This window comes from Dipteris shenzhenensis, chromosome 32 (assembly GCF_047967505.1).
Source record: "Dipteris shenzhenensis isolate YYH24624 ecotype China chromosome 32, Dip_SZ_1.0, whole genome shotgun sequence".
NCBI lineage: Eukaryota > Viridiplantae > Streptophyta > Polypodiopsida > Gleicheniales > Dipteridaceae > Dipteris > Dipteris shenzhenensis.
In genome coordinates this window covers 27,824,483-27,839,316 of record NC_141627.1, presented here as the reverse complement: position 1 = coordinate 27,839,316, position 14,834 = coordinate 27,824,483, and the positions used below count along the sequence as shown (strand labels likewise).

Sequence of the window (14,834 nt, the reverse complement as noted above, 5' to 3'; positions counted from 1 at the left end):
GCGATATCAGCACGAAACTCCTTTTGACCTTGTCCTGGACGCTCCAGCTTCTTGATCGCTACCGGCCTTCCATCGGGAAGAAGACCTTTGTACACGGCACCGAAACCATCTTCTCCCAGTTTGGTGCTGAAATTGTCAGTCACTGAAGTCAGCTCTCTATAAGAGAACCTCGAGAAGCCTAGAATATTTACTAAGAAGCAGTCTTCCTCTTGTTCGGAGTCCTCCGTCTGCACGTTTCTTCTTCCGGCACAAACCAAGATGCAAGGTATAACGGCTGCTACTGCTACGCTCAAACTTGCCACAAGCAATCCCATCAATAATGATCTCTGTGTGTTTCCTATCTGTGAACCAGCAGAAACTGTTAAATCTTCGTTGGCCACCTTCAAGAAGGCAAGTTTGCTCATATTCGCACTCTTCTGAAGACTCCCTAGAGTTTGATTTACGAGGAAACAGGAACCACTGTCGATCCAATAGAACGCTGCCGCACAAGAGCGGTTATTTTTGCACAACGATGTGCACTCGTCCGATGTGTTTGAGTATACCGGAATGTTGTATTGATTAGCAAAGTAATCGTAGCCTGATAATCGGAGGAACATCCAATTTTTCTGGAAGGAGCTACACGACGGCACATTCGCTGGCAAGCAACCGAGTGAGGTAGCATTGGCTGGTCGCAGGGTTGTACCGTTTGGGTCTGCGAGGCAACCGAAACACTCACCATCCTTGTCTACCATGTTGACGCCATAAGACCCGCAAGATCGTGGAAGAAGCCACGATTTGCCTGCAAACATGTCAAAGAGCATGACCCGACCCGCAGTATTGTATGTATAGAATTTGAGGTTCCCATCGTACTCTATCCTCAAGAATCCATACTGGACATAATCGCTCACAGGAATGTAGAGGATAGTAATGGGGATGTCTGTCAAACCATTGCATAGAGAAGCAGAATTAAGAAATGAGAGTGAAGAGTCTGTCGTTGTAAGCATTCTTAAGTACAGCTGAGGGGTGGAATCGGAATAGGACGCAACTATGGCCTTCGACAAGTTGCACATATGCGTCACAGAAACTGTGTCGTTCTTGCCAACATATCCCCAGATCCAATACGGCTCAGGGCTCTCGAAATTCGCATATAAAGCGAGGCCCCCAGGTTGCGCAACCAAGCTGTATGCTCCTTCTCTACCATCCTCAAGGGAGAGACGACTTACGAGCTTGCCAGTGGGATACGAAAACACCTGCCCGATGGAGAAGGAGTCTGTGAAGAAGGTGCTGCTTGCCCAGACGCTATGGTTGCTGGCATCGAGGAGCACAATTGAGGGGACGTTGGTGTCAAAGGCCAAGGCAACGACGGATTGATTGGAAGTATTGGAGGCCCAGACGAAGGTGCCATAGGAGTCAAGGAGGACGAGGTTGCCATTGGGCTGGAAGGAGAGGGAAGCAAGCTGAGAGACAGGGTGGTGGAGGTTGAAGGTGAGGAGGGGGACGAAGGGATGGAAGCCGACGAGGGGGGAGAGGAAGGAGGAGGGGGAGGAGGTGAGGAAGGCCAGGGAGAGGGAGAAGTTCTCCAAGACGATGGTGGAGAGGAGGGAGCGAGCTAAGGAGGAGGAGGTGTTAATGAAGACAGTAGGCAGGGAGGGTGAGTTGATGAAAGTGGTGTTTGTGGGCGCAAAGGCTACTGCTACTGCTGCTCCTTCTCCTCCCTCTCTTCCTCCTCGCTTCCTCACTACCATCATCTCAGAAGTTCGAGGAGAAGACGGAGATAACCAAGCTTAAATTCATGGGGAGGGATGGGGAATTCCTGAATCAGCTGGTATCTAAACTACCATACATGTCAAGAGGAGAACAGAGCTTACATTCATGGGGAGGGATGTGGAATTACTGAATCCAACTGGTATCTAAACTACAATACATGTCAAGAGGAGAAGATGGAAATAACAGAACTTACCTTTATGGGGGAGCGATGCTGAATTACTGAATTCAGCTGGTATCTAAACTACGGTACATGTCAAACATGGCAACATCAATTCGTATACCTAGATGAATCCAGGAACATTCCCAAACTCATCCTCTAAAAACACAACATAGTGCAGTTTCAATCCTTTCTTTATAATTGCACATAGTGTTTGAATACAGCTCCTCTCCAACAAAATTTTCGAGGTTTTTGTAATTAACACTTGAAGCTTTACAAAGAGGTGAAATCGTAAATAGTTCAGGTAAAGTCCACTTTCGGTCTCAATTCAAAATGGCCACAGCTACTGTTAGCACCACCACCATTCCTCCTCACTACCTTCATCTCACAAGTTCTCAAGTTTGAGGAGAAGATGGAGATACTCTTTCCTCTTTTTGCCTGTTATCTTTTTGGCATTTTAATATAATTTTGATAAGCATGCCTCAAAAACATGTCACGTTTATATATAGTGTAGGATAAGAGTAAGTCGTGTGAGTCACACAAAAAATTTCCATGGGACAAAACTTGCTGACATACGATCGAGTCGTGTGTGTGGGTCTCCTTTGTATCATGCTTTAGTGTGGCTCCATTTGGCTCTCTGCCCCTCTCTCCATATATATGTGTGTGTGTGTATGTGTGTGTGTGTGTGTGTGTGTCTGTGTGTCTGTGTGTGTGTGTGTGTGTGTACATGATTTGCACATTCCGGGCAGCAAGCCCTTTCTTGCCCAAGCCTATGCTGATGATTCTTTCTTTATGCTCCAAAATACTCCTTCTGATGTTCAAATACTAATGGACACATTGGCTGATTTTGGCTTGGCAGCGGGGCTGTTTATTAATTTCAGAAAGTCTAAATTGCTTCCCCTCACTGCTTCTGATTGGCATGCATTGTTTTGGCCAGGAGAGATTTTAGATTCACATGCTCTCATTCGCCACCTTGGTTATCCTATTGGCTGGTTTCTATCTCCCAAGCAGCATATGCAATGGTTATTCTCTCGTATGCAAAGGAAGCTACATTATTGGAAGTTGCCTGCTTGGCCTCTACATGTCCGTCTGCCCATTGTCCAATCTATCTTGATGTCATATGTGCAGTTTTATTTGCCACTTCTTCCGTGGTCCAAGAAGGATACTTCCACATTCATGTCCTATGCCATGGAGATACTTTGGAAAACAAAGAACCATTGTAAAGCCCTGCGCTTACTCAAAATGCACTTGGTTTGTTCGCCCAAGTCGCATGGGGGGCTTAACATTTTGAATATTCATATGCATCTCTTAGCGCGAAAGGCTACCCTCCTCTCCACTTTCTTTATGCAGGATCAGCCTTGGGCTATTATGCTCGCTACCATGTGTACTACTATGCGATCGCATGTTTACGGACATTGGATTACAGATCATTGGGAAGCAGTTTTAGGCCACTTCTCTGGTAGCATTCCAAGTGCTCCATGTGCTACGGCGCTCATTCGCAATTGGAAAACTGTACTTTCCACTGCTTCTTGGACAGGTCAGCCTTCTCCACAAGGGAATTCCTTTCGCCTTGAAAGTCTACATTGGAGTGCAGTTTTTTCTCCTCCCTTAGCCTTGCGGTATCCCATCAAGGCTTATAATCTAATGAAGACAGGTATTCGTTTTGTGGGAGATGTGGTCGACCAGCAGGGTTATTTCCTTTCCTTTCCTGTTGCTTGCCAAACTTATGCTCTCCGTTTACATCATCGCGCTCTCTGGCATGCTATTGGTCTCATGCTTGCCCCTTTTTTGCCGGCCCCTCCTTTGCAGCCTCTTCATCGGCTACAGGATTGGTGTCTCCTTCCGCACTCCCCTTTTGGAGCTCCTATCTCTCTACAGGACCTTACTTCTCACAGGGTCTATCATGGGCTTTGTTCGGTGCCATGGATTCATGATCATGGTAATCGACTCTGGCATCTTTCAAAGCCTTTGATTTGGTGGCAACGAACTCTCGAATCTCTTTGGAAAAGTTCTTTGCCGCTCAAACGCCTTTTCCTCTGGCGTTGTTTGGTTGGAGCTCTACCGGTGGGCACTACTTTGGCTCGTCGCGGCATTGCTTCTTCTCGATGTCAGCGCTGTGCTTCTTCATTGGAGACCATCCCACATTTATTATGGTCGTGCTCCACCTCCAGGGATCTTATTCATCGGATTTCGCACTATCTTCGGCTCCGATTTCCTTCGGTGGTTTTTGGCCGCTTCTATTGGATCTTTGGTTGCACCCCTCCCCGACTTCGCTCATTTGCCTTGTTCCTCGCTTGGGTCCGTTTCTGGTCATTATGGAGCATTTGGTTGCAGAGGACTCATCTATCATTTGGCTCTGGTTCCTTTGATCCATTTTATTTCTTTCGAGGATCCCTTCGTCAGTCACTCTATGATTGTATTCAACAGGGAGATCTGGATACTTTGGTCTTGGATGTTTTTTTCCACTGCTTTTGACTTTCAAAGGTTGACTCCATCACGGAGTTCACCTTCTGTATTACATAGTCTTTGATAATTTAAGCTGTGGTTTTACAAAAAAAAAAAGTGTGTGTACATGAAACAAATAGGCCAAATGTTGACCATTTCGAATGATTCCAAAACAACTCGTAGCAATTGAATGGATATATTCAACTAAAATGTCCTATTTAATTAGTAGTAGCTCTATATCAAAAAACCAACCTCAAATATTTAGCAACACCAATATTTTTATGTTTATTTTCTAATAAACTTTATTTATTTATTCATTTATTCATTTTTATTTATTTATCAATATTATATGGACATACTGGAGCATTGCACACCTAAATATATGAAACCATTCTACATGGATTCAATATAAGGGGTTTTTTAATCCTAACATGCACAAAAATATACATGCAAAAGGGGTTTCTAAATTCACAAAATCATAAAGGGGCTTTTAAAGGAATGTAAGTTCCGGTTTGAAATATTATCCCTTAATGCACATTGCATGCATCTTTTCCTGCATATTACTTTAAAAGTTTAATCTAGTATAATAATGGCGTGGAAATCGTCAAGTGGGGATGGCAATGTTTGACTGGCTAGTTTAATATTGACTCGGGATGGCTAGTAAACTAATGGCGTGGAAATCGTCAAGAATGGCAATGTTTGATTGGCTAGTTCAATATTGATATTGTAGTAATCATAAAATATTGCACTACCACATGCCCAACATTAGCTTAGCACACTCTTGGCATGCGGCATCCAAACATTGACCCATAGAACAATTCACTATCTTATAATAAGAAGTAAATGGGATCTTTGTATTTTAGGATGTCTCCCTATACCATATACCTAAAATGCCACATTACAAAGTAGAACATAAGGAATTTTCAATCTTACAACAATTTCTCCCCTCAACTTTAGGCTAATGAATTTCAACTAGAGTCATACGATGGGTCTTGCCTAGAGTCATACGATGGGTCTTGCCTATAGTGGAATTGGCCGATTATGTGGCCCCATCGAGAGTAAAATCAAAAATCTAATTAATTAGCCTCCCCCTTTAAAAAGCACGACCTAATTAACGTAAGGTAAGCTGCCCCCTAATAAACTGATAAACGTAAGGTTAGCTAGCTGTCCCATTAATTGATACCCTTGCGTACCGCCCTCTCGCTCGCCTCCCTACGCCTCCTTCCCTCCCCATGCAGCCCTACCTCCCCTTCTCCCTCCACTTCCGTCTCACCCTCTCTCCCTCCACCACCATCTCCAACTCCCTACTTCACCATCTCCCCCCTCCTCGCCTCTCCCTCTTGCCCTTTCGCTCTCCCCTCGCTTTGCCATCACACCACGCCTCATCTCTCCCTCTTGCCCTTTCCCTCTCTCCCCCCCTACTTCGTCTCCTCTCCATCTTCCTCTTTGCCCTTTCTTCTCCCACCCCTCTGCTTCGCCATCTCCCCCCTCCCCTGCCCTACTCCCCCCTTGCTTCACCACCTCCCTCTCCTCTCCCTCCGCCTTTCTCTCGCTTCCCCACATCCCTTGCGAACGCCCCATCACCTACCCTCCCCAATGCCGCTCGCTTGTGCATTAGGTTAGTTTAGCTTAGCTTAGATTAGACAAGCTAGCCTAGGCTAGGTTTTGTTAGGGTAGGGTAGGTTCGACGACTTAGGCTAGGCTAGGTTAGAGTCTCTTTAATCATCTATTGCACTCACCTTAATGTGAATTAAGATGACGGAAATACTTGATTGTGCATTTCCAAAATACGATGCAAATTGGGGTTTTGGTATGGGATTTTTCAACACAAAATTTTAAAAAAATCGATTTCATATCATGCTCATCGTTATCAATCTAGAAGAAAGTAGAGCCATAAAGCACCGCACATCCATAAGGGCATTCATTCCCAAATGGAACTTCTTCAATTACATTCCATTATAGATCGTAGGCATTGCTTGCCTGGTGATCTTTTTCACTACATAAGAGCCTTTGTCCCATCTACACCCCCATCCAAAAATGGGCATTCATTCCTAAATGGAACTTCTTCAATTACACTCCATTATAGATCTTAGGCATTGCTTGCCTAGTGATCTTTTTCAGTACATAAGAGCCTTTGTCCAATGCAACTACAACTTCATATGGTCCTTTCACCGCAATAAGAACTTCTTGTCAAATCCCTTATCAAGACAAGCATAAAAGTACAAGACTAAGTCACCTTTCTTGAAAGATCATGGATGCCTGCAGGTCTTGAGAAAGGTTTTATCATAGGCCTCTTTCCTTTTCATTTGTTGAGCCACAGTGTGCAACTTGGCCATATATCAGCCTTCCTCCAACTTCCATAACTATAGTATCTGAATCAGCCTTTTCAGCCTCAGCAATTTGTGATTGCTTCAAGATTTTCAAGCTGGGAATCTCATACTAAGGACACAATAACTTTTGTACCACCATTTGAAAGGGTGATTACTTAGTGGTGACTTTGTGTGTACCCGTAAAGCATGCACCAAGATTTTATCCCAATTCCTTCTATTACCCTTAGCTAGCTTCCTCAAAATCACACACAGGATGCCATTAGTTCTCTCCGTTTGTCCATTCCTTCTATAATATGGACAAACTAGAAATCATCTATCTAGTATCCATCCTCTAAAGCTGAATGCTCACTGCGAAACCAAGGTGTTGCAAATGCCAAAGAAAGAAGGTGATTCTTCTTTCCTATGGCTCCCAAAGATATATCTCTAGATGAATCCAGGAACATGCCCAAACTCATCCTCTAAAAACACCACATTTCAATCTCATGACAGTCACTCATAAGGTTGAATACCATGAACTCCATCACGCATAGCAAGGAGTAGCTACTATGATATCCCCACTGATGTCATCAACCCCCAACATTGGGTGTAGACCATAGTATAAACATATGCTCTCACACATACAAATCGACACACCCATGCATACTTGAGCATCCATTTATACAAAGGTCTTCGTACTGAGTTTCTGTCAGCACTCTGCGAAGTGAAGGGCAGACTCAGCCGTGACAAAGGCTCCCAAAGATGATCTCAATGATTGCAAAGGCAACTCTGAGTGAGGTCCTGCTAAATTCCAAACCTAGACTAGTAGCCTGTGCCAGTGAGCTGTCTGTGGTATCCTGAACAATGTTCATGGTGTACAAAAAGATCTACACGGTTTTTTAGTCTAAGTCACCAATCATGAGGAACAATTCCTTGAAAGATCAACTTGACGACAATTTGCAGAGCTCGTCACAAATATGAATAAGGTGCCAGCAGATATTGACCAATCTAAATCCATTCCAACTAAGATGGGAACAACTACACCCCAGACAGTGGCCTCTCAGCTCTGAGCGCAACAGGTGACCTGTGGCGAAAGGAGGGGGGGTCACTTTCTCGATTCACCCCAAGATCACGACATAGTTACTGATGAACACAACAGCAACAGCGGACCCAGCTCCTCAGTAGCTACTCAAGGCTGAGCACTCTGCAAAGATATGCTCCAACTGTGTGCTCCCTTTGCTGCACCCTTACACTCTCCTACGTAAGTAGGTCCGCACATAAGTGCAGTGCAAATGTCTGGACTTCTGCTCCTGCAAGGACACACTGTGTATGTGGGACTGTTGCTGTAGATCCCTAGGTTCAATGCTGCACTTTTGTCCCCCACAATGCTCCAACTGTGTGCTCCCTTTGCTGCACCCTTACGCTCTCCTACGTAAGTAGGTCCGCACATAAGTGCAGTGCAAATGTCTGGACTTCTGCTCCTGCAAGGACACACTGTGTATGTGGGACTGTTGCTGTAGATCCCTAGGTTCAATGCTGCACTTTTGTCCCCCACAATGCTCTCCAGCAGATTGCTAGTCTGCAGGCTGGAGCGTCCAGCAAATGCTCAGTTCTTCCACCTGTGAATGATCCAAATGCCTCCAAGGGAGACCTCTATATAGGCCTGGAACTGGCCGACCAGTCTGTCACTCGACCTAGTCTGGCCCTGCTGCGGCATCTGCCCCAAATGAACCTGCTGCTGGTCGCCCAACTTGGTCTGCTGTGTATCTGTTGCAGACGGCTGAGTTGGTTTGCTGTCCCGCCGACCTGGGTCCAGGCCTATACATGGAAGTCCCCTTCTGTTCTGCTGGTCCTGCACCAGCCCCAAGGCCTCATGGATGGCCTCATGGATGGCCACATGGCTGGGCCTGTTCCAGCCCATGAAGGCATTACTGTGGTGGTCCTTTGGCTGCCCCAAATAAACCCTAAGCAGGAGTCTGATCTGCTGGCCATGTTGCTGTGCACATGGCAGCCTCACCCCTTCCCCCTATTGAACCATCTACCCACATGCCTATGTAGGTGTCAAGATAGGCGGGGCATTAACCCTATATCCCCAACATGACCATCAATCTAAATCAGAGAGTTTCAGAACATAGGCTGTCTGAGGATCTCCTCTCTCCCTCATGGGGAGGTTGGGCACAAAGCAAGACTCAACTCGTCCAGATGTGAAGGCAAGATTGGATGATGGGGGAGTGTGCCTCACTTCTGTGAGTTGGTGGGGGCCAAGTACTGACTCATTTTCATATCTGGAGTGAAGGAGCTAACGGGATCTTATAGGCAATGAACCGAGAACCACTCGAAGGGAGACCAAAAGGGGTCGGTCCATCACAATGCCCTAGTGGACAGTTTTTGCCCCGCCCCCCCCACACCCAAAAAAAATAACAAAAGCAAAAAAGAGAAGAGTAAGAGGGAAGCGTGAGATGATGAAAGAAGGTACAAACGATGAGAAGAGTAAGAGGGAAGCTTGAGATGATGAAAGAAGGTACAACCGATGAAAAAAAATGCAAGGAGACTCTTATACTTTTATTTATCATTTCTCACTTGAAATGCTTCCGAAGAGAAGTTTGAGATGATGAAAGAAGGTATGAATTCAAGCGGGCTTTTATAAAATAGCTATTGTCTCACTTGAAATGCTTCCATGTCTTAGAAAGGGCAGGCCGGCAATTGAATACAATGGAAGCCCATTGTCTTTTGAGGATACCAGACAAAATCTCAGCCAAATTCAGGCATGGATGGAGGACAATATGGAGGCTTCCCCTTAATGAGGTTAGGACATTTAGGGAATCCCCATGACTTGCCACTTCTGGAGCACTCTGGTAGAAGATGTGACCTAAACATGGACATCATTCACATACTGACACATGGATGGTAATCAAAGATGTGGAGAATCAGCTGGCCTCTGATGCCATTCACACTTGATGGGCAGTGGGAGCCAGATCAGGAGTCTTTTAAGCAGCGCAGTGATAGAATCAAGAAAAGCCTGGTGAAACCTCACCCATTAGGAGAGTTTTGTTGTGGCTTCAAAATCTAATACAACAGGAGTGAGTGAACAAAACAGATGCGTTTGGTTTAACAGTCTATTACAGTACTTGATAGAATTGAATCGACCAAAAAAACAACCATGCCATAACTAAATTCAGGAAATAAATATGAGGAACATGAGTTGTCCCATACCATGGCCGAATGTCACTTCCATTGACCCTTAAAATGTTCTCCCGCAAAGCTAGACTTGTGTAAAAGAACAGCAGCCAAGCCTGTCAATCACACTCTTTGTCACAGGAATATGAAAACCCATTATAGAAAAGATATCCCCATATCATAAGGTTTCCTCCATCAAAGGAATTACCTACAATAGAATGAGATCATTTTGACTAAGTGTTATCACAGGGCATTTACCTGATAAGCTTGAACAGGTAAAGCAGGGAAACACCCATGCCATATCCAATTCTTTAAAAATAATAGGACTGATGGAAACAACAGAAATAATATCGCCGTCCTATCCTGGCCAAACCAAAGATAAAAGAAAACAATCAGAGCCCTTGTTCTTGGATGTTCATATAGCGAAGCAGAAAGACATAAAATTTTTATCAGTAGAGATTCCTTCAGAAGGATTGGTCGTGAAAAAAAAAGTGATGAATGTTTCTAAGATTTAGCTCTGAGGTCTGTTGCAGAATGAGTTCCAAACTACCCAGAGAACCATACCCATTTTTGTTTGTGACTCTTGCCCACCTCTTCTTTAAAACCATTGAATATTCTGTAACAAAACTTCAAAATATGGGATACACACAGTATGTTGCCAGAAAGGAAAGAATAGTGCATGCGGAGTCCAGGTTTTCCACTTGCTGCAGTCCCTTTGCAAATCCAAAACTCACACTCTTTGCAAGGAGAAAATCCCTGATGATGAACTACATAAAAATGAATGGATGAAAAACTTAAAACATTTCCCAAAAGTTCGTTAGGAGATTGCATATACAGCGCGTTTAAAAAAGGGATCAAAGATTCAGTAAATAGGCAGAAATCACAAGCTTCCACTCTCCCAAACCTTTATCAAAGATGCTTTGTAAATCAAAGGTTCAGGACCTCCCATATCCAAGTTGCCACAGGTTAATTCAGAAAGCTGAATCAAACTAGATTGCCTTGACTGCACAACTTGCCCAATTTATAACACGCAGACTACATTTCAGTTACATCAACATAGGGAAGCGGGGAGCTCATCCAAGGGCACAAACTGGGGCTGAAAGTTCTTGTTGCTCATCTTACTTCTCTATCCATGTAAAAATATGTGCAGATCTCGTAAGACATATTAACATAACGAACTGAGAACTCTGATCAGGCATATGTATGTACATTAGCACACAAGAGATTAAGGATCACTAACATAATATGAAAAGGCAAGGGGGATGTGTAGCAGCCCTTGTTGTAAAGTAGAAAAAGCTGAGGCCACAGTGTTTCTGTTTTGAGATTCTCGGTTGGTGTGTGCTCGTTGCAGGGATTGTAAAGATGCAGATCACAACCGTGGTGTGTCTACGACTATTAATCAGTATCGCTACACAATGTACTCTCAAGAACGTGGAAAGTTGTGTCATCCGCTACGACAAAGTACTCCCAAGCTCCCCCACCTTCCCTTGCCCTCGTTCAACTTCCTCCCCTCCTTGTGGGTGAGCTGATATGCAAGTCTTAAATTCTTGGCATAATCAGAATATAACAAGAGGATCTATCTTCCATTGGTTTTATCTTGTTCAATGAGCAGAAGGCCAGCAATTGTGTACCGTGGAATTCACATCCACCCTTCGCTCACATGATTTTGAATTCATGTAGACAAGAAGCAGCATATTCAGTCAGTTATGCCCTCAATTTCTGACATTTTAGACTCTTCTGCTCTATTCAGCATTGTCATACCACCATATTCTCATAAACTCCCTATCTGCAGGTACTTGGACTACGAGAAGCTTGACACTAACTGCATTTCAGTGATTCTGTTCTTTACTCCAAAGATCATGCTCAATATACGTAAGTTTTTGCTCTAGGTTGTCCCACTCAAGCAAATTTGAATGAATGAGTGAATCCTTCTAGCCCTAAGCGCTTCTGCTCGTTCATTTTTTGGTAGAAAACTCAGCTGTAACTAGTCACTGCGATGGTTTTCAATTGCTGTTCTACACGTGACATGAGGCCTAAATAATCAATTTGCCTAGCCAGTGGATTGGATAAACCAGAGCAGCGAATTCTGCAACTCTCTCGCTCGCTCGCTCACTCTCTCTCGTGTGTGTGGAATGCTTCCTTGAAAAGCCCAAGTTCATTTTTGTGTGAGTCTTCTAACAACTGACTCCCACTACCACACAATGCATCCCTCACAACACTGGAAGCCCAAGAGAATGTGCATAGATATTTTTAATCACACGATTATACCAAGCACATGTAACACAAACCTTCTGGGGAGAGCCATTTTCATCATGTTAAAAAGGTGAGTTCAGTAGTGACGCTACTGTGCTGTTTCTATCATCTGTATTACTTCAAAAATGGTCACAATCAGACCACTGCATTGCTTGTTGAATTACCCGATATGCGTTGTATTCCTCCTTCACTTTGAAGCGGATATCATTTCGAGGTGCTCTGACGTTGACGGGACCAAGAAGCATCCTCAGGAAAAGACCTACGTACATGAAATCCATATGTAGGTCTCGTTTACTTTAGAAGTTTACCAAAGAAACGTAGTTACGTTTTGTTCACAGAAGGGAATTTTCTGCAAAAGCACCAATACCATTATGTTTATGAGGAAGAAGCGCTCCCACGTCGCCTTCGGATATCATCCAATGCGCTCCATGAATATCCTCTTCCAACTGGAAAGGTCGTTATTATCCAAAAAAAATCGAGAAAGATGAAAGTCAGAAATCGATATCCGGCTACCAACATTGAAATGCGCTCTCATTCGTTGCATGACACGTAGAAGAAAAACAATTTATCCCTAGCAGGCCAAAACCTCGCTGGCGGCTCAGCTTCGTGCCCCAATTTTTGCTGCCAAAAAGACGCGTTGCAGAAAGTTCGAAGAGCTTCGGACTGTACCTTTTCCGCAACTCGTGGCGCAATTTCGTCGTTCTCCAAAGCGGTATATACATCGGATCGAAGCCTCTGCATTTCTTTCTCCAGTGCCAGCGCCTGTTGACTGAGGGCAATCTCTTCACTCTTTACCCGTGCACTCGACGCGGAGCAAGCATCTTGCAATGTCTTCGATTGCTGCACAAACGCCGTTACTCGCTTGGCAAGCTGGGCTCCATACGACTCCGAGCAGCTGGCTATGTCCGCGCCATCTTGAGGTGCAGCACCAGCGGACCTGAGGTCGCTAGTCTGGGAAATACCATGATCTGGGGCTAGTTCCTTCATGGTGCTTTCAAAGTTACAAGCTGCGAAGAGGAAAACAAAGCACCCAATGGTGCCTTCTGATCTTGTGGGGGATCAGAAGGCATGGGAGGCAAGAAAATGCGGGGAGAGGTGGGCATGCTCGAAGGAGGAGCTCATGAGGCTCCGGGAAGCGAACTCCACGTGAAAAGGCGATTCAAATTATCTCTACGAAAGCATGCGCGTTGCCTGTAGAGGTTCTTAAGGATTGGTTGGGCGATCGTGCTCAGCATGCAAAGCTAGATAGATAGATAGGTGTTGGAGACTGTTGCAAAATCTACAATCACAAGCTCTGTTTCGAGGTGCTTTGAAGTCCAATCAAGCTCTGTTTCGAGGTGCTTTGCAGTTCCAATCAAACTCTGTTTCGAGGAGCAGAGGAAGAATGTTCAAGAAGCAAGGCTACTTTTCTAGAGCTGTCGCTAGATGAGATGATGCTAGTGCTTTTGTTAATAACTCTGATGCAGAAAGCTGCAAGCAGGGAGTGAGATATGCTTGTGTTGCTTGACCACAATACACGTACATACATGCATTTTGGCAAATCCCCATCTCTTCAGTGACGCTATCTTCTGGTAACCCACGTCTTTTCTTTTCGAAGGAGCTTTACTTAACAGAGAGAAAGAGAGAAGAGGAGAGAGAGAGAGAGAGAGAGAAGTTAGAACCCCAAGTAAAGAGGGCATCCCGGTCCTAAGCATCGTAATTAAGGCGGGTGTATGTGTGTGTGAGTGTGTGTGAGTTCAACCCCTGGCTAGGTCCTGGCTAGAGAGAGAGAGAGAGAGAACCCCAAGCAAAGAGGGCACTCCCTTGTCAATGGGGTCCTAACCTCGTGGTTACGGCAGGAGGTGTGTGTGTGTGTGTGTGTGTGTGTGTGAGAGAGAGAGAGAGTGTGTGTGTGTGTGTGTGTGTGTGTGTGTGAGAGAGAGAGAAGTTAGAACTCCAAGTAAAGAGGGCATCCCCATGCTAATGGGGTCCTAGCCTGGCGATTAAGGCGGGTGTGTGTGTGTGTGTGTGTGTGAGTGTGCTTGAGCTGAACCCCTGACTAGGTCCTAGCTAGAGAGAGAGAGAGAGAGAGAGAGAACCCCAAGCAAAGACGGCACTCCCTTGTCAATGGGGTCCTAACCTCGTAGTTATGGCGGGGTGTGTGTGTGTGTGTGAGAAAGAGAGAGAGTGTGTGTGTGCGTAAATTCAACCCCTCGCTAAGTCCTGGCGGGACCTCAATTTAAAAAATGGAGGGCATTCCCACCATGCACGATCCACCGTCTCAAATTAGCTTAGGGCCTTTGCACATCGCCCAAGTCCCCGCCCGCCAAGCCTTTGTTACAAGCGTGTGGTGCCACTTTGAAAGAGATTATTGGAGCCACCAAAAAAGGAGGGTGGACAAAGTTGGGCAGCCAAGACCCCCCCGCCCAAGAGCATGGGCGTGGGTTTTACATAGTTGAAGGCATTTATTGCAACAAGGTTGGTGCGGCTTAAACCTATAATACCTTGCCACATACTTTGTAAGGGCTTGGGCGGTGTGTTGCCCGCCAAAAGGGAAAAAATAGAGGCTTGGACGAGCTTGGCCTTCGATTGTGCTTTCCAAGGTTTGTAAAATCATTCCAACAGCATGCATTAACATCAGAGAGATTAACAACAATAAGTTTCAACATCGATTTTCTGCCATTTTCGCTACATTGTAGCTAAACAAAACCTACAGGTTCACCTTGAATGTAGCTAAACCCGTCAAGAAATTCATACAGCAGAAATGTTGC

The 14,834-nt window shown here is 45.0% G+C and overlaps 1 protein-coding gene across 1 annotated transcript in view; it reads right to left on the bottom strand.

Moving 5' to 3' along the window:
• The window catches only part of LOC147880546 (uncharacterized), a 34,921-nt gene extending 21,244 nt beyond the window's left edge, over nt 1-13,677 (bottom strand). The window contains exons 1-5 of the mRNA XM_087370543.1: nt 12,754-13,677; nt 12,452-12,530; nt 12,249-12,343; nt 10,090-10,194; nt 9,868-9,947 (exon numbers count right to left, since the gene is read on the bottom strand). Of these exons, the coding sequence (XP_087226669.1) occupies nt 9,868-9,947; nt 10,090-10,194; nt 12,249-12,343; nt 12,452-12,530; nt 12,754-13,071 (677 nt within the window). The 5' untranslated portion in view covers nt 13,072-13,677. The remainder of the gene's footprint in view (nt 1-9,867; nt 9,948-10,089; nt 10,195-12,248; nt 12,344-12,451; nt 12,531-12,753) is intronic.
• Nucleotides 13,678-14,834: the final 1,157 nt, after the last annotated feature.